At 39.9% G+C, this 24,465-nt stretch overlaps 1 protein-coding gene across 1 annotated transcript; it reads left to right on the forward strand.

Annotated features, from left to right (window-relative positions):
• Positions 1-1,255: 1,255 nt before the first annotated feature.
• LOC116443449 (hyaluronidase-1-like) lies at positions 1,256-23,044 on the forward strand. The gene is made up of 4 exons (XM_032107621.1): positions 1,256-1,640; positions 10,827-11,780; positions 18,980-19,069; positions 20,222-23,044. Exons 2-4 carry the CDS (start codon positions 10,863-10,865, stop codon positions 20,648-20,650), a joined length of 1,437 nt encoding a protein of 478 aa, XP_031963512.1. The 5' UTR covers positions 1,256-1,640; positions 10,827-10,862; the 3' UTR covers positions 20,651-23,044.
• The last annotated feature ends 1,421 nt before the right edge of the window (positions 23,045-24,465 follow it).

Consider the following 24,465-nt stretch of genomic DNA (forward strand, 5'->3'; position numbering starts at 1 on the left):
ACATCTGATGGGGGTTTGACTGGTCATGGAGGTGGCATGTAGCTGTTGAAGCTCTTTTCATGCTGAACCACTTTAAAAGGCTCTTTATGGAGCTGTGATATGGCTGGTCCCGTCTGCCCTTCTTCGGTCACTCACACCATCCCATGGCATGCAGACACTGGGATCAGGAAACGGTGGTCCCTGGGGTCTGCTTGCAGGTATCACATTCAAGGAATAGCAAAAACTAGAGCACTCCATATGTAGTTTTAGGGAAGATTATGAACAAATGATAGAATCATGGAATCCGTTTGGAAAAGACCATTGGCGGTTATTGAGTTCCACTGTTAACTCAGCACTGACCGAAGTCCAGCATTAAACCACACCCCTAAGTGCCACATTTATAAGATATCTTATAAATATCTCCAGGGATGGTGACTCAACCACTTCCTCAGGCAGCCTATTCTAGTTCTTGACAACCCTTTCCATGAAGAAATTTTTGAGGTAACTGTAGAGAGCAATAAAGTCCCTGCTCATTTTCCTTTTCTCCAGGCTCAGCAATCTCAGTTCCCTCATCCACTCCTAATCAGACTTGTTCTCCAGATCCTTCATCAGTTTAGCTGTCCTTCTCTGGACATCCTCCAGCACTTCATTGTGTTTCTTGCAGTGAGGGGACCAAAACTGAACACAAGATTTGAAGTGCAGCTTCACCAGTGCCAAGTACTGGGGGATTATCACTGCCCTTGTCCTGTTGGCCAAGGATAACAATTTCTGATCCAAGCCAGGATGCCATTGGCCCTCTGAGCACATGCTGGCTCATGTTCAGCTGTTGTTGACCAGCACCCCCAGGTCCTTTTCCACAGGGCCACTTTCCAGCCACTCTGCCCCCAGACTCTAGCGCTGCATAGGGTTGCTGCGACCCAATTGCGCTTCACCTTGTTGAACCTCATATACTTGGCCTTGGCCATCAGTCAAGCCTGTCCATATCCCTCTACAGAGCCTTTCTACCCTCCAGGATATTAACACTCCTGCTCAGCTTGGTGTTGTGTGCAAACTGAGGGTGCCCTTGATCACCCTGTTCATGTTACTGACAAAGACATTAAACAGGACTGTCCCCAGTGCTGAGCCCTGGGGAACACCACTGATGACTAGCTGCCAACTGGACTTGAGTCTATTCACCACCAATCTTTGGACTCAGCCATCCAGACAGTTTTTAAAATAACTCTTCCTGAACTATTTTGTTTGCTTGGTTTTGCCAGCATCCCTGCTTCTCCCCGTGCTGCAGTGACCTAGATGTCCCTTCTGCAAATGCCTGGTGCTGCTGAGTCCAGAGTGTGTAACTCTCAAAACACAACTTAATTCCTCTCGAATACCAGTCCAGTTGATCCCTTATCAGTCATAAAAGGAGGCAATACAAAATTATTACAGAACAAGCCCAGATGCTTACAAGTAATACATCTACCTTTTAAATTAACTTATCTACTTATTTTACAATTAGATGATGAGTGTGTGTTTAGGTAAAATTCTGCCCTCATCTTTGAATGCCGTCAGTTTCTCATTAGTTAAAAGCCCACTCATTAGGAGGAGCACATTCCTGGGACAAACACATCAGCTGTTGTAAATTGTTTCAGCAAAGTTTGCTGCTATTCCTTGATTTTATAGAGGTAAGTGCCATGTTATTTACTCAATTAACAATCAGTAAAGACAAAGTTTTCACTTCTGCTTGTAGTCTACCAGTTAGGAAGGATTTCTGTGTTGTTTTCTGTATCATGTCAATTCTGGACTATATTTTATTTCTTGGTTTGTAGTTTTATCTGTCAAATAGCTATTTGGTGCTTAACACTCCAATGTGCATCAGCAATTTTAGGCTAGAAAAGTGATATTGAAATGGTGTTTGTAAATAAAATTCACATTAAAAAAAAAAAAAAGTAATGTTTTGACTTTTGGGATATTTCGGAATTTGATTTATCAATTTAGTACTTAAATGCACTGGGCTGTGCATGCCACACTGCTCACCCAGGGGGCAGCTAATCATATGCTGTTCACATATTTAATCCCATATGAATAATAAAAAAATACTTCTTTCATTAGAAGCAAAACATTCAGGATAATTGTTTCAAAATGGCAGTCACACCTACAAACAGTGCATTTTAAAATAATCTCAAGAGGAGCCCAAAGGAAGATGCAGTTAGTTGTTTGAAAATAAGTTCTATTCGTTAATATTTTGTGTCAATGTATTGAGCTGGGTTTTTGTAGAGCTAGAATACTTTAAATTCTTTATTTGAAACAATGTAGACAACAGACTAAGCTGTGTATTGGCATGCAAATAAAGTGCAAAGTTAATTTCACCTCAAATGCTTTATGCATATTTTCCAAATTGTCTTGAGTTTCTGCAGCCAAAGTGTGATATTCCCTTTTGTACTATCCAAAGAAAAGGAATTATCTACTGCAAGTAGAGATTCATGGTGGAAATATACAAATGTTTTAAGAGTTTGCCAAAATATTAGGGTTTTTTAGCTGACTAAAGGACACATTTTTCTCTCACAAGATTATAAATGCTTAATAACTCCATGAATTCAACTGGAATATTTCCAGATTTATATCCCTCAATTAATTTCAATTGAATTTTCTTGAATTACACTATCTGAAAGCATAATTTATCATTGTGTCAGCTAAAGTTAATTTAGCTTAGAGCATTTTCTCAGGAATAAGCCAAGGCCTGATTGTAGGCATTCTCTCTGTTATCAATTTGATTTAATTTTCTCTCTTATAAGTGCCTCTAATAACAATAAACCTTTCAGAAAATGAATGTGTGAATTTAGCAGATGGTGTGAACGAAGCTAAACTATTTTAAATGCTTTGCAACAATGTAAACTCATGTATTATTTATTGAACAGTATTTCCCATTCATACATTCTTATAAGCTATTAAAATTCCACACCAGAAGGTAGGATGTGTTCTATTAGTGCCAATTAATGTTCATGGTCTTCAGCTAAGAATATTTAGTAATAAAATTAGAAGGAAAATCTATAAAAAACTGAGAACTTCTTTACAGAGTGCTCGTGGTTGGCACTTTAATTTTCACCCATTGAAGGTCAGAGCCAGAAGAGTGTACTGAACAATGTTGAGGATGTTAGTCTTAATTATTCAGGGAATTAAGGCTTTAGCAGTTCTGAAAATCAATAAGGCTCCTCTAAAATGTATAAGCCACCAATTTATTTTTCCCCTTTATTCTTTGCATGTGGAGAAGAAATAAATATTAAATTGCATATAAAAGTTCATACTTTCGACATAGATTTTGCAACTTCAAATATTGGAATATATTTTTCTTAGAATACCTTTGTCTTCAGTTTATAATGCAACAGAAGCAAATGGACTGGAATTGAAAATAACAATGCATCAGGCTTTTACATAAAAAAATTAGATCGGTTCTTCATGTATTAGATGCAAGCTAAATTAATGTATTTGATATATAAAATGGTATAATACTGCTGATGTTACATGGTTTCTTCCACTCACAAAATACTTTTTTTTACTCAATCCTTCAGCAATTGAAAAATTGCTTGTGGCACATATATATTTAATCTCCCTCTACTGCCCAGACAGATTTAGACCATATTACCTTATCTTCCCCTGGTGTTCAAAGTGTCATCAATAATCTGCAGAGATTTAAAATGGCAGCACAATCTTTTAACTGGAATAATACTGGGGACCTGTATCTTTATTTTCCCTCTGTCATTGTGTTGAGTAGCCCTCAGTCTTGCTGGTACTAATGCAGTGACTTGGCATAAGAAACAGTGTGTGAACATGTCAGAGTCTGGCCTCTAATAATTGGAGACAGAGGCATTACAGGTAGATGAGGATAGACCAGGACATACGAAGTATGAAAATGGTTATCTTTAATAGGAGAATTGCAGGCTTCATGGGAAAAATACCTTGTCGATACCAGTTCTTTCCCCTTTCATTCCCATGCTTCCTTGCAGTCTTTTCTCTCAGTTTAAGGCATGACACAAGCTGTACATAGCAGAAACAATAAAGCCAAACAGGAAATGCCTAAGCAGATCGCTGCCCCAAAAGTGACTTAATGTAAGTCTGTGACATGCACCAAAGAATGTCCTCTGGCATTTTGCATTTGCTTTTACATGAATAATCCACAGTTCACAAAAACATCAGCAACGACAGCATATGCCTGGATCCCCATCTCCTTGGTCTTTGAATTTCTTTTCATATATTTACATGAAAATAAAGGGATGCTTCTCCATGCTTTGCAACCTGGTATTTATGCTCACCTACTGGAAGTGAACTGTAATATGTCAATCATATGTTCATTTCTGAACTTTGATCTTTAAGGGAGATTATAAACATAGAACCATAGAATCACAGAATTATAGAATGGTTTGGGTTGGAAAAGACCTTAAATATCATCCAGTTCCAGCCCCCCTGTCATGGGCAGGGATGCCACCCACTAGATCAGGTTTCTCAAAGCCACATCCAACGTGGCCCTGAACACTTCCAGGGATTGGGCATCCGCAACTTCTTAGGGCAATCTGTGCCAGAGCCTCACCACTCTCATAGTGAAGAATTTGTTTCCTGCATCTAATCTAAACTTACCTTCTTTCAGTTTGAAGCCATTCCCCCTCACCCTGTCACTACATGGCCTTGTAAACAGTCCTTCTCCATCTCTCTTGTAGGCCCCCATTAGGTCCCAGAAGGCTGCTCTCAGGTCTCCCCAGAGCCTTCTGTTCTCCAGGCTGAACAATCCCAACTCTCTAAGCTTGTCTTTATAGGAGAGGTGCTCTGAGCATCCAAGCATCTTCATAACCTTTTTCTGGACACACTGCAACAAGTCCATGTCCTTCTTATATCGAGGGTCCTGGAGCTGGGTGCAGCACTCCAGGTGGGTCTCAGGAGGGCAGAGCAGAGAGGCAGAATCAGCTCCCCTGGACTGCTGGTCATTATTCTTTTCGTGCAGCCCAGGGTACGGCTGCCTTTCTGGGCTGCAAACTCAGGATGCTGGGTCATGTTGAGCTTCTCATCAACCAACACCCCCAAGTCCTTCTCCTCAGGATATTATGGTTCTTCTGTTCACTTTTTTTGTTAACTTGGGATCTAATCTGAGAAATATAACTGGAGAATTACAAAGATATGTGAGTCAAGAGACTGAAAACTGGTAGTTGTGAGGATACAGTGGATGCTTAATCTCTCTCTAATGCAGTTTTACATTTTTGGCCCACAGAAGGTTTCAGTATAGAATACTTCTGCTGAGATGGACCCAGGTATTCTCTGTCCACTTTACCAGCTTACTAATGCAAGCCATTATTAAACATAAACAGGAAAAGCAAGACTTTTTGCATCATTTTGAAACAGAAAAACAACAACAGAGTGGGACCAAGACAGAGGCAGGCTGGACAGATTTGGTCATTCCTTTATTTCCTAAGAACACAGAGAAATATACATACATGTGTAGATAAACACACTGTAAATACATATTATATGCGTATAAATCATACCTCATAGATAATAATGTATCCATGCACAAGATTTTCAAATTGAGAGAATAATGTATCCATGCACAAGATTTTCAAATTATTTGCAAGCAACTTTGAAATGTGATTGTGTGGCCAAAAAAAAAAAAAAAAAAGCTTAAATACAGTTGAGATGTCTGTATTTCTTAGCCATAATAATAACTTCTACATCAAATGTGGTCAACCTACATTCAAAAAAGAACAGTTCTTCTAGCTGCCAATTTTATACGTTCCTCAGTGGAATTCAAACAATTCAGTTTCATTATTTCCCTTTTTAGGTGTCATCAATTTTATTTCTTTTCCAAGCAAAATTATTTCCTACAGATATGAGAAACACTAGTTAAAAAGAATATATTTGCCATGGAACAAAGTGCAAAGTATACTCAGCAGTTGCAAGACAGGAGTCAATAGCACATTTGAGAGGCTGAAAACAAACTTGGAAAAATGTTGTAAATCTGGTTTAGATCACAAAACATGACTCTTTTTTGTTGGAAAAATCACCTTTCGTCTGTAAGTCAACTGTACTCTTTCCTGTTCTGGATTTTAAATTATGTTAGTCAGATACTGCTTAATGAGGGAATCATAAGTGGCTGTTACCATAGCAACTAGCCTTTTTTTTTTAAGTTTGTTTCAGAATTCTGAAGTAATTATTGAGTTCAATGACAGATGTGCAGTATAACCCATACTTCACAGATTAAACCAGTTGTGTTGTAGCTAATTGTATGGACAATACTTCAAGTCAGCACATCAATGAGCATAAAATGAGAGGATGAATTTGCTGGCTGTTATGAAATTGTGTTGTCTGGTTCTATGACCAATATAAATATCATAATAAGCAGCAGGTGTAATGTCATGTGCTGCAGTGCAAAAAATGCTGGAATAATCAATAAAAACCATTAGAGAAGAAGAACTGTCCATCTAGAGAACACCATCAGTCTGCATTGGAACACATGGTGTGCCAACAGGTTTATTTAGCATGAGAGTCTATATTTTTATGAATTTTAAGTGGTGTATTTTGTAAACAAAGTGTGAAATTAAGATGGCTAGTTCAGTTGTTTTCAACTATTTGGAAATAAAAATAGAGTGGAATAATAAACACAGTTGAATACAGGCTGGACTAAGTTAACAGCAGTTGCTTGGGAAAAGTAAATGTTTTTAATTTTTACAAAGATTATGAAAGGAATATGCAGAAATTAACTGATTTTTCCTATTCAAGAAATGGCAAAATTCACACTTACTAAAGGATATATTGAAATCCAGCCATAGCCTGTTTCATCATAAACTGCATACCAGAAACTGAGGCAAATAAAAAACTACATGTTATTTCTTGCAGTGAAAATGTGATCCAGAATTTCCTGAATACAATAAAAAAAATTTTCATCAACCCCAAGAGATTTGTGATCAGACCCCATTTTCTTCATTTATGAAGAATTCATTTTTGTTTTTAGAATATAGAGCAGAAACTCTGAGAGCATATTCTGCTCTGAAAACACTGTAGTGCCACATAAAGCTCTCTGCATCTTTGAGAAGTTAAACTGACCGTGATAATGTGTCATTGAATAAAAAAAAAAAGAAAAAAAAAGGAGAATTTGAATCAAAGTTGATAATGAGCTTCAAGGAGGAATTATTAGTGTCTGTGCTCATTAAAAAACAGGGATTAAAGCGGTCCAATTAGTGCCCGTGCATGAGAATAAAAAGGATGAAGTCCAAAGATAGAGCAATGGAAATTGTAATAAAAGATGTTTTGTTCATGTTTAGAGGTTCTTTCATGCATTTGTGAAACAACAGATAATTTATTTTCTCATCATTCAGACCTATAGGCTTGTCTGCTTTGAAAACTCGTTTCACTTGCCTTCAGAAGAATTTTTAAAGAAAAAGTATCTGTAATTAAATTCCCATCTGCAAATAACATCAGAATTAATTGTGTATGATAATGTCTCCTATGTGAAAAGTGAAATGCTTTGCAATGAAATACAGTGCTTTAATTGCAATGAGGTGCTTTAGCCTTCTAGAAGGTAGGCATGTTGTCTATGCACTTACCAGCTTACTTAGATTGATAGAGATATCTGGGTGACTAATTCCACACGGCTTTAAATAAGGAATTTACAGCAACTTTCGGAGGTATCAAGTATTCACTAGAGGATCCTGAATGACTGTCCTTGACCAGACCCTAACTTCTAAACAGCTTGAGCAGGATTAGACTGATTTCTGCCTTTTTTTGTGGGATTCATCTTGCAGGTACAGAAATCTGCATGTCTAGAATTAAGCAACATGTCCAACATTCTTCATAATTTCAAAGATTTGGTAAATTCAGCCAAAAGACCCTTGAGAATTATTTGATATTTCCTGAGATAAACATTTTCATTTTGTCACTTGTGGTGTTTTGTCCTGAGTGACCAGATCTGGGGGTGAGCCAGGTGACCTCCAGAGGTCCCTTCCAACCCCAACTACTCTGTTATTTAAAGTCTTGTCAGGAAGAGTAACAAGAATTGCCCAAGAACTAAAAATACACAACTAAAAATTACCCTGCAATATTATCTCCTGACCTAACTCTGTTATGATTTATTATCTGCAATGTTCTAATGTCTAGGGCTCTCAGATCTAGAAAGAACTGTACTGTATTAGTCATTAATGTCTAATTATATGTACATAATAACACAAGGCTGAACAATCTAGCATTTGGATTGTGGGAATAGGCAGCTGGGATCTTTTCCCAGATCTTTTCTTACACAGAAATTCACTAAAGGTCTTTTCTTCTTTCCTGGTGCTCTTCCCATTTCATCTGAGCTACCACTTTTTGAGAAAATTACTGTTTATCTTATGGATTTGTTCACATGTACTGCAAAGCCATCCAGTCCAAATCATGAAAAATCACTTAGCAATGTAGTGAGATCATTTGCTACATCAAAGAAAAAATGCAGAGCACTGTGGTGCATTCCTCAGATTGTATAAAACAGGAAGGGAAAGGCAATTTTTCTGGCTTGTTTGTTTGTTTGTTTGTTTTTCTCAGCCCATGCCATTACTTACATGATTATGCAAGATTGCATGAAAATGGAGAAAAATATACCGGTTGCAAGCATAAGACCTCCCTTCAACAGATCAGTGGAGTGACAGTAACCTGGCATCCTTTTTCAGCAGGCAGGGGTTTAAGTAATATCAGCTTGGTGGCAATGGCCCATTTCACTCAAGGATGTTATCTTTAATAGGGTCTAAAGGATTGTGAACAAAATTTTAAAACTTGGGTGCTAAATCTATATTTAGGTTTACAAAACAAGCATTCAGAGAGTGAGTGAGGAAACAATGGAGTAGAACTCTAGCTTGGTAATGAGGGCTTGCTCCTGGGGAATCCTGCATTGTGGCTTCTTGCAGTCCTGCCCTTAACTCCCTGCCCCAGCCACTGTTTCATGCAAATTGCCTCCTTCTGATCTTGGGAAGGTGCTCTCATATCAGACCACATGTGGGGGGACTCAATGCTTTTCTGGGACTGAGGATGAAAAAACACAAAACTGAGGATAGAGGAGAGAAGGGCTGTTCTGTAGGAGACATAAGGACAAAGTAGAGTTTAAGGGAAAGGGAGAAAATTAGGACAGCAGTTGCAGACAGGAGAAGAGCCATCAAACCCAGAGCATGGAAGAATGGCATGGAAGAACAAATGACAGAGGAAGAAATCCTGGATTATGTAATTTATTAGAGCCAACATATTTTCAAACAGGGGAAAGTTTTTTCTCTTGAACAAGTCTGCCAACAAATTTGGATAGTGGTGCCTGCAGCCTTCCTGTAGATTTGGCATCCCATTACAGATTAAAAGGAAATATGAGAGGAGTACTACAAGATCTAGTATTTAGGGTGGTGTGTTGGCCATACTGGTTTGGAAAGCAAGAAATGTAAAAATCCTGGCTATGAGCTAATGCATGAGTAGGTGTGAAGAGCTCTCCTAGTCTAGAAGAGGAATTCAGTGATTAACTGATGTTAACTGAGAAAATACAAGGGACAAGTAAAACTAGACTTCACAGGCAAGGAAAGAAATCACTAAAATGGATGTAAAAATAGGGAAACATCCAGTTTCAGGACATTTAAAATTCACATGTCTGGTGCATGAATTGAACCTGCAGTGCACACAGTGATTGCAGTGATTTAACATGTGCCTAAAACAGTGAATGATAAAAAATAACAGCTGAATTGATGAACTATGTCATACTATATATATTCATAGAGAAACCATTTTAATGACCTCTGCATCATAAAAAGGTCAGCAAAGAGACCCAAATAACAACCCAGGACAGAGCTGAGTTGTGCTTCTTGGTGAAGAGACTGGAACAGAGACAGATTTTGGAGCAGAGACAGATTTTGGAGCAGAGGCAGATTCTGGAGCAGCGACCTGTGGACAGTGGGCGAACAGCTGCCCCACGGGGTGCAAAGTGGGGGTGTGTCCAGGGTACCAGCAGCCTTGCAGCACTGGCAGTTCCCAAACTACTGCAGTCCCAAGCCAGTGTGACTACCAGGGAAAACATCAGACTCTGAAAGGAAAAATTGACATGAATACCCCTCATTTCTACAAACTAGCCCTTTTTTCAAAGATACAGCAGGTTTTTCCAGCTAGGTCAGATCTGCTTAATGTAATTTATTTTCTTTAACATATGAATATTTAATTTGTCTTCAGAATAAGTAGCTTAGACCAGTAAGTCATTAATAGTATCCCTCTTCTAACCTGAAGATTGATTATCACTCTTGCATCTATTCATTTAGAAAATGAAAATGAAATTCAGGGGTAGATAACAATATAATTTTTTCATATCCTGAAAATTGCAGAGTTTCTGAGTTGTCTCCATTAATCTGTGTGAGGTAGAAGTGTCTGACTTTTTTTTAAACTACCTTTCCTGTTGTGACCATTAGAATATACAGATAGCAAAGGCTGCAACCCCACTGTGATGGTCTTCTAGGCAAGTCAGACTGACTACAGCAGAGCTTGTTTGGAAGCTGAAATTTCAAATGAGCGCACATTCTTTTTTTATACTATCATTTTAGGTTATTACTTTATTATCTAGTTTAGTAGACATGGGGGAGCTAATAAATGTTAAGGAAAGGTCTGAATCAACTGTGTGAGGAGTTGGGGTGAAAAGGAAGTGAAGTTTCCAGACAGCGTAGTCTATAATAAAGTTTTTCAAAGCATTTGAAATTCATTTTAACTTTTACAAGATCAGTTTTGGACTCTTTGCACTGAGTTTAATGTTATCAAAAGCAAATAAAACCAAAAGACATTCCCTTATCATAAAACCTGCTTCCATGCTGCCCTGCTAACATCTTATCTTGGTTTTGTTTTCAAAGGCACATCATAGCAATTTCCCAGAAAAAAAACATACCATGGATGTTTGGGTCAAACAGTTGGCAGTGGTGGCACTGCTTACTCTGGCTGATGCTCATCTGCCGAAGCCGGCACGGGCCCCTCTGGTTCTGCACAAGCCTTTCATGGTTGTCTGGAATGCACCAACCGAGCAGTGCAGGCTGCGGTACAAGGTGGACCTGGATCTTGCTGTTTTTGACATTGCATCCAACATCAATGAGACTCTGAGTGGATCCAATGTGACAATCTTCTATCACACTCATTTGGGATACTATCCCTACTACTCAGATAACGGAGATCCCGTTAATGGAGGGGTGCCCCAGAACGAAAGTCTTATCAAACACCTTAGCAAAGCAAAGTCTGACATTGACTATTGCATACCCATGAAGAAATTTCAGGGACTTGCAGTCATTGACTGGGAAAACTGGAGGCCCCAGTGGGATAGGAACTGGGGCAATAAAAGCATTTATAGAAACAAATCTCTCGAGATTGTTAGGAGACGGCATCCTCGGTGGTCAGAGGACAAAATTAGGAAAGTGGCTAAAGAGGAATTTGAAAATGCTGGCAGGAGTTTTATGAATAACACCATCCTTCTGGCTGAGCATATGAGACCAAACGGTTTGTGGGGTTACTATCTTTACCCAGATTGCTACAATTACGATTACAAAGAACACCCCCAAACATACACAGGGAAATGCCCGCCCATTGAGTCTTTCCGCAATGACCTCCTGCTTTGGCTGTGGAAGGAAAGCACTGCTCTCTACCCTTCTATATACCTGGATTATATGCTGAAGTCAAGTCCAAATGCACTAAAATTTGTTCACTATCGGGTTAAAGAGGCAATACGTGTTGCCTCAATTGCTAGAAAAGACTATATTTTGCCTGTGTTTGTTTACTCCAGACCATTTTATGCCTATACTTTTCATGTGTTAACAGAGGTAAGCAGACAGACTTCTTTCAAAATTTAGAAGTTAGAAATAGCCTCTTAGAAAAAGTATGTTCTAAAAGCTTTTTCTGTATAAAAGCACGTACGCTTTTGTTTTTCAAATTTAAGGCAGCCCCCTGAGAGGAAGTACTGTAGTCACAGTACAAAACTCTATGCCTTTCAGGGGTTAATATTGCAGTGGTTTGGTCTACCTCTGTGAGATAACATTGTATATTTTTAATGAGGGTAATTTAGAAAGAAAGTACAAAGAAATAATTTCCTTAAGGAAATAATTCATTCTGATATTTTAATTCTTATGGGCAGCTTGTGAAATGAACTTGACAAATTTTGTGATGTTTAAAACTAATTAGTGCAATGGAAAGATAAACTTTCATGAGAAAGGAGCCTCAGGGCTTTTTTGTTTCTTTATGCAAATGTAAATTCATTCAGTATAGAAATAAACTAGTCAAGCAAAGTAATCTGTCCTGGAGTTCCTAACTCCATGATGAGTATTGGCCACCTATCTCACTTTTCAGAAGTACAACATCTTCATGTCCAACATTTAGTGCTAAACTGTGGAGTCATTTTATCAAAGAAACACAGTTTTTGAGTTCTGCAATGTTCCATCAATCAGTGATCAAGTGCAATAAATATGTAGTGGCCACAACACTGGTGGTAAATTATATACATGTAAATCTCAGACTTTCTGGATTTGTAATGATGATTGTTGCTCTGACTTTCTTTATGCACATGATAGAGACACACAGACACTTACTCATTTCTCTGGTAGTTGTCTCAAGTGCCAAAAGTTTTTCTTCAGTTTCTATCAATTCCACGAGAAAGGAGAAAATCCGGGGCAGGGAACTCATGGAAATAACCCCTTGATGACAAAGGGCATCTGGGGGTGCTCCATCCCTTTATTTTCTGGAGAGCTGCATGGGAGATTCCTTCTACTGCTGCCAGAGACAAGTTCTTGACTCAAACCAGAACAAAAAAAAGGGAGAGAAGTGTCAAGGTAAAAGGCAAATTCAGTCCAGTAAACCACAGGCTGTGGGGGGCTTCAGCCTGGAGCTGGAGCTGAGGAGGTACAGCAGACCCCTGAGAACCTGAGAAATGTTTCAGGAAGCATATTTTACATAGAAGTAATTAGGAATTTGGTCTGGTTCATTTTCAGCAACCAGGAACTCTCTGGAGCCATTTTGTCTGTGGAAATCACAGGTGCTAGCTGACTCAGAAATTGTGGGCAGATAGGCCAGTCCGGTCCTGAAGGCAAGGAGTCACTGGGGTCAGTACAGGCAGGATGTCACCCGGAACACCTTCACTGAAGAGCTCAGGCTAGGAAATACATAAGAATTCTTCAAATGCAGTCTGCGATAATACATTTTTATAAAATTAATTAGTCCCTTGAGCAGTATAAAAATACCATGAATGTTACTGAAAGTTATGAAAACTAGCATGCTGTTACCAGTTATGTGTGAGTTCAAGATCTGTGGTGGTACATAGTTACTGTTTTACCTTAAGCTGTTTTCCCAACAGTACACTGGTAATTTAGAGTGATGCTCCTCTCAGGTTACATTCTTTAACTCACCAGCCTGTTTTCCACTTGCATGCAGCCATTTACTTTTGGATGCTTTAAAGATCACTTTATAACTCTGCAGCCAGGAAAGATCTTTGCATAGCCAGAGAAACATATTTGGATTATGCTCCACCTCGTATTTTCTCATAAGGACAGCATGGGCAGGATACTCAGCATGGGACAGGGTTTAACATGTGTCCAGGCTACACACATCATCTGTGAGAACAGCTTGGGGTCTGACAGGAACTTGCAGGGTTGCATTTAAAAACCTTCTATATAGGAATGATCCAGCAAATAGTGTTCTTGTGTTCTTTCATAGTCCTGGAGCCACCAGGATAATTTAAATGTGGTTTTGTATGCTCAGGTTTTAGATTAGATTGGTGCTTCTCATTTGACCCATGCCATGCCCCTAAGTGACACTCACAAAGTTACAAACAAGGCATGAAACCTCTGAGCTCCAGAAACTATGTGCATCAAGGTGACAAGGAAAGGTACCAGTGTAGGACAATGACATGCAGGCTAAATGGCCATAGAAAAACTGGAACAGTAGGCAGCTGGGATAGTTACCTGACCTCTGTCAGGGGCTGGGCCAGGAGAACCACAGCCTTGCTCCATTGAGCTGTGCAAGAGCTGTAATTTATGTTCCAACAGAAACAAGACTGACTCATTCAAGGGCTTGTGTGCAAGCCCTTCTGTACACAGGGCTTGTGTAAAATCGCACAGTGGAGTCAGAAAAAATGCTTGTGAGTCAGAGTCACTGAGGGAGAGACACAGGTCTATCAAACCTTCAGAAAGATGAAAGGCCCAGGTCCCAGACAGATGCTGTAGCTGTGTGTGCTGTACCTTTCACCCTGACTGCATCTAGAAATCAGGTGAGTTGTGCATAAGGTGTCTGAGAAATGCATCCTGCTTTTTGTCATGGAAACAATTTATAAATTCTGAATTGAGATCCAAGTCATTATGAAAGGTTTCTGTATTTGCTACGTATGTGTATAAGCAATTTGCCATCTGTGGGGTATTTAGGAACTTTCTGCCTAGACAATTCACTACTAAGTGTGTGGGAGAGGGAAGTCACACAGTAGAATCTGTGCTTCCTGACTAGATGGCTGAAGTCATTAATAAAGCAGGATGACAACTGACAAATGATTAATAATGGATAACAATCCTGTTCTTCCCCTACAGATAGTCTTCTCTGATGACCAGGTGTGCATGTGTATAGAGACCACTCCCTGCAAACATGCCAGGCTTGCACTACCATTGCTGAATACAGAAAACTCTTGTCTGCAACAAAGGCTCTTCAAGATTACAGACATACTTATTTTTCTTTCCTCAACATGTGACTAGAACTGACTGTCTTGGTTTGTCTTGAGCTCCAAAACTGAAATGGTTTAGTTCACCTCCTATTTTTTTAATGTCCAGTGCAGTGACTTGGGTGATCTAAATACAAAGAAACACTGACAGACATTATAGCCTGCCAAATCAGCTGTCTTTGGAGATAGTCCAGCCTAGTCTTGAGGACCTTAGGCAGTTGCACACTGCCCCCAAAAGCTTGAACAAGAATGAGCATCAAAAGGGAAGAGGCTTTGTCGACTTGTTAATCATTTGGAGAAATACCAGTCGCCCATGTCTGATACAAGGAAAAAATTAGGATTCTCCACCTAGACAGATGCCAAGATATTAATATTTAAAATATCTAATTTTTTTTAAATTGCATGTTCTCTTCCATATGAGGCATTTTTTACACTCTCACAGAAGAGCCATGCCAGTGAGCCCTCACCAATGCCAAGCTGTCCTGTGTGAGGAGAGGCACTTGGTTCCATCCCAACACCAGGACTGCTGTATCTGAGGCTGCTGCTGGAGCTCATGTGCCTCACTCAGTTCTTCATGGAGGCACCTCCTTATCTCTGGCCTCAATTTGCCACTCTCACCTATTAGGAGAGGGACATATCTTTCCTTTTCTCAAAATACCCAAACGAGGAACAAAACCTTTATTTTCTAACCCTGTCTGTAGCACAGGAGGAGGAAGAAGGTGGTGGTGCCTCCCTCTTTGTATGACCATCAACTGGTCAGAGCACCTACCTCTGGTGCAGAAGCTCTTGGCTCTGTTCTCTTCCCAACCTGCTCAGGATGAATCCAGCACCCTGTGTCAGGCATCAGAAAAGAGTTAAGGAATCATCAGACCAAAAAGAACAAGTGATCAGAGAGCAAAAGTAAAAGCAAAGGTGCAACCTCCTATCCATAGGTCATTTAGGGAAGAGCCCTTCTGTGTTGATGGCTTTAAGGGTTAGTTTTGTCAGTTTTACATGCATATGAATTAGACATGAAGTACTGTAATCTTTTTGTGGATCTGATAAAAATAACAAAAGAAAGATGTGGAATATGGGGTTATAAAAACTAGATTTACTGACTTCTGGTCAAGCAGTCTAATTCCCAGAGCATATTACTTGCAAAAAGTAAGGGTTTGCTCAGGTCTTAGTTCATCGAGCAATGCTAAATATTTATTGAATATTTGTTCTGGATGTCTGATAAGTTTTAATTAATTTGTTAATGAAATCTGATATGTGTTAGTGTGAAATCACTCAACTGTCATGTGAGTAATGTAGAACCACAGTCTGGCCTTTGTATCTGGGTAAACATCATAAAATGCGTTGCAGATGATGAAGGCCTGGGAACCCTCATTACCAACACATCAGACTGTATTTCACATTCTTTTAACATTTGATATTTTGATCTTTAATTAACATACCTTTTTTTTTAAACTGATTAATTAATTAATTCCTATAAGAAATACCCCTCCTCCTTATTTCCCCCTTGAAAAGAATACCTGCAGCCCACACCACTATCCTTTAAAAAGTACTACTGGCCTATATACTTTCAAGAGTAATGACAGTCTCTAGAAGACTGGGTGATCAGCAGCAACAGGAGCTGCAGGCAAGACCAGCTATACTTTATATCACTCTGAACTCTGCACTAAGAGCCAGTAGGCAAGCTCTGCTCTTCCCGATTTTTCCAGGTTCTCCTGCACTGTTTTGTCCAACCTTTAGTTAAGGGTCAAAGCCCCTGCTTGCTCTGAATTCTCTGTAATTGTCTTCAACTCTTCAGTGGATTCTCCCTTTCCCACGACATTTATTTGTGCTTTTTTTTAATATCTCTCAGGCCACAAATGTTTTGGGAATGGGAACTCCATAACTATGCATTGATAAATCAACAGGCCCACTTAGACAGAGAAATATATTATTTAGTAGTAATTAACAATAATAACATGGTTCTTCCATTCTATAATTTTGCTTTTCTAAGGTTCCACCACCATACTTAGATAATTTGCTTGGTATTTTGGATTGTTCTCTCATTAAAGATTTGCGAAGACTATATAAAAGACCATCACTATCTTTTTAAAGGAATTTTCTCTTTGTCAAATTGAGAAATATTTTAATGTCTGTCACTACAAATACTGATCAGTAATTACTTTTTAATCAATTATTGTAGACAGAAATGGTTTTAGATGTAATTGATTATGCCTTGAAATCTGGAGGAAGAAGTTCCTTCCCATGTATTTTTGAAGATTTAATTGCATTCTTTTAGACACAAAATTCATAATCTCAGAGAATGGCTTTAAGACACTTGCAAGATACATTGCCATGCTGTTGGCAAGGCACTGGTGACCCCTGTTCTACACTCAGGCTGCTCTGGTAGAGTTGTATTGTTGCTATTGCTACAACTCAGCTCCTTACTGATTCAATTCTAAAAGTGGACATGGTTAAATCAGTATGCAAACGTGTGTGCTTTTGAGTTTTTCCCCCCACTTGGTACTTGTAGAAAGGAGAGAGGTTAATTTTTCAAAGATGTGTTTCCTGGACGACTCGCTTTCATGCTGGTAGAAACAGCAGCCCTGTAACTCAGTTGGCACGGCTAAAGCAGCATGAGTTAGACCCCTGCTTAAAGCCTATCAACTGCAATTAGATGCTGCAAGGGTGATCCTGTGATGTGTGATGATACTTACCATCACTTGCCAAAAATGTTGCCTCTGTAGGTTTCGTAATCATTCAAAGACTGGTAGATAAAACAGATCACTCAATTCTTACTCCACCAGCTTGGTTGGAGGAACCCTTGTGCATAAACTATAAGGATTTTATTATTTGGTAGGCACACTGATGAATGCCACCTTGTCATAGGTTAGCAAGCATAGTCCCGGAAGGGACGTCCTTGCTAAGGGGTGCTTACAGTTTCCTCTGGGAACTGATAGAACCTATCAGCTGGCCAGTTTGGATATGGACAATTCTCTAAGCCACTTAAAGTTGTGATCACCTCTGTGATCCACATTTAAGAATAGGCAAACTCCCCCTCCAAGCTCTCTCTCGTTTCCGGCGCTGGGACAGATGGCTGCAGGGCCCGAGCAGGGCCCAGTGGGCCCGGCCAGGCCCTGCTTGGGCCAGGCCGGGCCGGGCCACGGCCATCCTGAAGCCATGGACCTGTTCCAGCCATGGAACCCCCCCCACTGCCTTGCCGTGGGCAGCCGGAGCGGCTCGGCTCTCCCCCCTCTCCACTGCGATAAGAAAAATTCAACATTCCAGCTGCAAAGCTGCAAGGCCGAGGTGAGATTAACCCTTTTTATTGCTGTGAAGAGCTGAAAACCTGAGGGAAGAGAGAGAGGAGATGCTTAAAGCTGAAATTCTGTTGTGAAGCTATGATATATCGGAGTATCCTGTTGTAATTTCATGAAGATATGGGGGGTGGAGTGTTCAACTCGTAAGCAAAAGCACCTGCGCTGAGATAGGCAGATGCTGACGCAGCTGTAATTTCATGAGAAGTTTGGACAGGGAGAGATGAACCAGATGAGGACTTTTGCTCCAAACGGGAAAGGAGAAAACCTCAGTTCCTAGAGATGCTCCCAGAGATAGTCCTAAAGATGAAGATGATGAAGACCCTTTGCTCCCAGGGAAGGAGAAGGGCCTCTGTTTTTGTTTCTGAACGGCTCAACCTTAAAATTGTACCCCAAAAAACTTCAAGAGTGGACCCTCGAAAGCAGTTGCGGGAAAAGCTGCAAGTCGGGGAAAAGGACTCACACGCAGGCATAGAGACTCCTCTTCCTAAATGGACTGAACAATATTTGGAAGTGGGCAGCTGTCTCGTTGTGATAATGTTTTCATAGCATGAGCAAGAAGAGACTTCTCTTTCTAAATGGACTGAACAAGGTTATTATGGAAGTGGTAAACAGACTGAACATCTTAAGGGTTGTCTTTTCACACTGTCAGTGGGAGAAGGGAGGAAGGTGGGGGGAGGAGGAGAGTTCTGAAGGTGGTATAATTTTTTTTTTTTTTTCTTCTTTTAGGTCTGTTAATAAACTTCTTTATATTCTTTCAAGTTTGGTGCCTGTTTTGCATTTCTCCTAATTCTTATCTCACAGCAGATAAACAGTAATGAGTATTTTGGACCAAACCACTACACACCTATGTAAACTTTTGGAGAGACACAGCAGAGCTTTCTAAACTAAACAGTGATTTTGTTGTGAAGAATATACCACAGGACCAATGTTGCTTCTGGGAAAAAAAAGAAGTGATTCCCATATCCCAGTGCTTTTTTGCTTTTGCTTTTGTATCTTTGTTTTTCTCATGTGTGGATTTGGCCTTCTTTTTCAGAGGGATCTGGTCAATACCATTGGGGAAAGCGCGGCTTTGGGAGCAGCTGGAGTTGTTCTCTGGGGCAGTATGCAATACGCCAGCTCAGAGGTATGTTGTGCCAATTTATCAGTTCTTAGGAATCACCTCAATACCTCTTCTCTGACACCACACCCTCCATAGCACCTATCTACCTTTGTCAATGTCATCAGCCAACAACTGAGGATGATGGCTCAGTACTACTTTCAGGTCTCATTAGTTTTGTTAGGCTGAGAAGTCCCATTGCTTCAGAGCACATTGTTTTGGGCATGTCATTTGTAGCTTCGTGGAATAATGAGTCCAGGTGAGGAGAAAGACAGGTTTCCAAAAGATGCCATACAAATATAAGCACAGCTTGTTTTACTGTGTTCTTCTTCGTAACTATGGCAGTTGTCCAGATCCACTGGGAAGGGATGGAGTCTGGACATGAGGTGTTTTCTCTGGTTGCTAATGTTGAAATGTCACATGGAAAATAATGTCACAAGAAAAGCCCTAGTTACTTTTCCCAGGTTCCTCAGACTTTCACAAATAAACCTTATTGAGGAGATGGGAGACAGCACTGGAGTTTCCCAGGAGGCATGGCAGGCTAGCCCCCATTCCTAAACCTGGGCTGGCCTTTGGTGCCCACTCTGTGTTTCATGCAGTCTGCTCTCGTACTCCTGAAATCCCTGGCAAAGTACCACTGGCTTGGTACTTTCCTTGGTACTTTCCTTGGTACAGGAAATCTGAACTGGAACTTTCTAGCTGCAATTGCAGCAACTTCTGTGCTGGTTTACGAAAATTATGTGGCCCCTGGTAAACTGAAGGTATTGGAGTGATCAGGGCCAAAGTGGTGACTTAATTTGTGCTTTAAAACCTGTTAGTCCCATGAACTTCTCTTAGTAAGCAGTCACCAGAAATCTCTACTTAAGGAACCTGTTAGTCTCAGATTACCGTATCAGCTCTCTTCCTGCTTCCTGGGACTCCTCCCTTGTCTCATCCTGTATGGCCCTAGCAGGAACTCAAATAGAAACTATAGTAGAGGTCAATACTTTTCTAATCTTACCCATGGAAATAAGTTCATTGAAACCTAATAGATCACTCCAGTATGTACATCCAACAAGATTTATCTCAATGTATTACTTTAGGCAAGAACAGTTTAGTACTGGCATCTTTTTACATATAATAAACTTGGACATGGTGCTAGATACTGAGAAATGTGTCATGGTCTTCTATTATTCACAGGAGAGCTGCCTAACCGTGAAGCGGTACATTGACGGACCTTTAGGACACTATGTCATTAATGTGACCTCAGCAGCCAAACTCTGTAGCAAAGTCCTGTGCAAGAAGAATGGAAGATGTATCCGCAAAAACAGCGATTCCTCTGCTTACCTCCATTTGTCACCCACTGATTTTAAGATCCATGACCATCACTCAGAGAGTGGCCCCAGGTTCCAGGTGACTGGTGAACCCAGCCTGGAGAGCATTGAAGCCATGAAGCAGAGATTCATTTGTCAGTGTTACCAGGGCTGGACAGGAATATTTTGTGAATTGCCTGACCAAAGGCTATTGGAGCACTGGGTTCATGTAGTGTTTAGTAGATCAAGAAAAGAAAACCTTTTTGTCTTCCTCTTAGGAGTCATACAGCTTCTTCTGCTTTGTTCTGCACACTAAGGTCTTCTAAGGCAGTGCAAGGGAATAAAAAACGGTACCTCTAAGAGTTCTGTTCCTTAGCAAATTTTTATTGCAAAGGGAAAAGGCATTGTTGATGAAATAATTTTATTCTGTTTAATAATTTCCCCATCCTGGAACTTTTTTAGACACTTAAATTTTGAAAGCATTTTCTTACCAGCTCCTTTACTCCTACCTTGTGCTTCACTCATGTGTTCAACAGATAAAGATTCTGTTGTTGCAGTGGAAGTTTTACCTGAATAAAAAAGTTGAATGAACTTGTACAAAGAGTCAACCATGTAGAAGTTTAAAAAAAAGAACACAGAACCTCTTTGTTTCAGGGCTGGGTGATTTAACATGGTGATGAGGAGAGTCTTGTGGACCAGGGATTGGGAACTGTTCTCTGCAGCTCTTGCTGAAATCAAGTGGTACATTGTATGAGAAGCTGCACTGTGCCCAGAGCCACAACCACTGATCCTACTGCTTCTGCATAAGCAATGTGAAGAGTACAGAGTTATACACCAGCAAACACTTTTAAAAATATACATTTCAGTATTCCAAGGCCTAATTTGATTCATGTTACTTCTAGAGATATCGGTATTTCCAGAACTAGTGTTGTGCCATCTTTGCCAAGATAGTGTTTGACTGAACATCTCTGCAATTACTTTTAGGGGAGGGGATTCTGAGCTCTGAGAGCAGCACTGGCAGCTGGCACCCAGCAGCACTCCTGCCTGAGCAGGAAATAGGGAAGCGCTTCTTTGCTCACCCTAACCCTTGGGAAGGAGGCAACCCTGCTGCCTTTGGAGCTGCTGCAGGTCTTTGCTTTCTGCTGGCTGGTCAGTGAGTGGGAAATGAGAACAGGCTGACAGATCCTACTTGTCAGTGTGTGTTTCCCTCAGCAGGTCAGGAGAAAATGAAGAACTCTATTTACTGAAATATTTTTGGCTTGCAGCCAAAATATTTGGCTTCAGATGGGGACCTCTCTGAAGGTGGTATAGCTTAATGATCTACTGATTACTGGTTAATTTAGTGTCCATAACACGCTGTCCTGTCAGGCTGTGCCATGTCCATTTGCAGTTATTCATTGGTTCACGTTCATGTGTGAACCAAATTTATTTCATCAAAGACCTATCTGTCTTCCACATAGCTTTTCAATGTAACAAACAATGGATGCCTTCACTGAACTGAAGACAAGCCCAAGAAATTCCCTACACCACTCTGACTTACTAAAATAATTTCATTTGAGGTTTTTGTATGATGCATTGAACTGAGTATTGTTCCAGATCATGGACACAGGCATTGATAAGAAACCCACATGTGGGTCTAAGACTTCTTTTTTGCCCTTACTAGTGTCTGTATTGATCATCTGTGGCCTGACTACATTGCTCACATTACACAGTACCTTATTCCTGCAGCAGTTTGATTAAAATCAGCAAGGCTATTTGGAGAAGATACTCAGCTGTGCAAGGAGGTCTGAATCTGGCTCTTACCCAGGCCCCTTCTTAAGACTGTCCTAAATTACTGTAAACATTAACATATCTCCATGAATTATAATCTGCTGTATTCTATGTAATCTTCTTATCTCTGAACATTTCTTCATGGTAACCACACATAACAAAAACTATCTTTGCTTTGCCCAGACCAGATTCACAGCTGGTGTTAAAGGTGATACTCAGATTCACTTGAGACAAAGATCCAGCTCCTAACAGATGTGCAGTGGATGTTAAGGCTGCCTTTAAATCTAGGCACTGAAATTGAACAGACTTGAGTTAAGCAGAGACTGAGTGACTTAGGCACTATAGTGGGTCATGGTAATGTCATGTGCTGAGAAGCCCCAGGAGAGCTTTGCCACTGACCTTTTGCTTTGTACTGTGTAACAGCAATGGACGACAGCAAAAGTAAAGGTAAAAAACTTCCTCATTTTGGTGGGGGAGAGAAAGGATTAAAATTAAAGTTTAGAAAAATTTACAGCTATTAAGAGCTAAGCTTTTAAATTGAAGTTATTGTGTTTACCTTATAAAATATTAAAAAAAAAAATTCTGCTTCAGCCTCTTTACTCAGTTCAGAGTTTGTTAAACTCCAAGGGAATCTACATATACTTTAGTATCTTGAGAGCACAGAAACTATTAGCCCAGTTTTGCTAAATACCTGTCACCAATGCTGGTCTGTATTTGAACTGGATGCTCCTGGTTTGTGCAATGCTGTCCTGTAGAGCTGAAGTGAAAATGTTTTAATGCTTATGCACTGTGTCAGTGAAATATGTTTATAAAATGTTCTGTGTCACTTCATAATGTGTTTTCATTATTTCTGTATGCTTGTAAGAATAAATGATGTTGAGACTTAAAAAGACAATTTATTTGGGTAGCATAATTCAATTAAACTGACATAAGGTCTTCATCAGCTAAAGTTCTGGTAATTTGTGGGAAATTTATGCAAACTAAACAAATGCTGTGGATAAAGTGTCTGTGTTCCTGACTCAGTCTGTGGTGTATATTCTGTATCAGGAAACACTGGTAGAGACCTGTACAAGTGCATAAGGCTCTGTCAGTTTATGTCAGGTCTGAATTCATCCAGTGGTTCTTCTTTAGCCTAGGGTACAATTTCACACAGAAGAGCGTATGAGTATCTGTGGTAGTACATCCATCTGGATACGAAGGTTTTTGAATTTGAATCATATATTTCTGTGAAGAACTGCTAGTCCAGTTCTGCATCTGCATCACTATGTTGTCTTAGGTAAAAGAGCAAAATCAGTATTTGGTCTGGGGTTCTTAATAATTATTGAATGAATCAAGCATCTAAATGAATGTAATTTTACAATTTCTTTTCTATTTCACCAAGCTAGAGCCCTTTCTTTTGTGAAGAAAACAATAATTACCATAAGACAATATCCCTGGAAGAGGTAGAGTTGGATGTAGCTCTTCTGCTGACTGAGGACAGGCAGAAGTTGCACTGATGAATGCAAGGTCTCTTATGTCATGAGTGTTCCCATGTGGGACCACCAGCTACACCAGCCACTACCAAAGTCAGGATGTATTTGATTCCTTAGCTCCATAGATGGGTCACCTACCAGGAGGAGTTCTCTACGTGGTGCTGCATTAGTGCCCTTTACCAGGCAGAATATAGGGTGGGATCATGCCAGGTTGGCTGGAAACCGACGCTGGACAGGACCACAGAGCATGCACCACATGGAGAAACATGAAATACAGTCAAAGCCTTGGTAACAAGCAGTTTTTTACCTTCAGTTACACTTAAATTAATACTACTCTTAAAGTTAAACTATGAACTAATTGGTTCACTTAATACAGGTTTTATGGTCCAGTCTTAGGACCCAGCTTGTATATGTAGTACAGCTACCTGGAGAAGGAAGAGTTTGAAGCAGCAGAGAACATTTACAATGATGTCCTTAGCTAGAACCAGTTCTTAAACCATAGTTGATCCTGGGAAATAGATATTGATTTCCAGAGACAACAGAAATAAGAGTTTAATTTTATCTGAACCACTTCTGCTTCAAGATGATCATGGACCTAGACCCTAGTTCTTCCTAAATGATGAGATGTAGGGTCCTCTAATTAGCTGAGGATAAACAATACCAACAGACTGACAGGCTTTCAGCTTTTATCAAGTTTTCTGGTTTTGCACTCAAAACCTTTGAAATTTGGGGAAATATTATGCTCACTTCCTATTTCTCTCTCAGCACAGCTGGGTGTTGCACCTAATAAAATGTATGTTCCACACAACTCATAAATATATAGAAAAGCTGGGACTCATTTTGTTCCACTTCCATTTGACTGGTAAATGTGTGGGGTTGTGGTTCCGAC

The sequence above is a fragment of the Corvus moneduloides genome, chromosome 4 (genome assembly GCF_009650955.1).
Source record: "Corvus moneduloides isolate bCorMon1 chromosome 4, bCorMon1.pri, whole genome shotgun sequence".
NCBI lineage: Eukaryota > Metazoa > Chordata > Aves > Passeriformes > Corvidae > Corvus > Corvus moneduloides.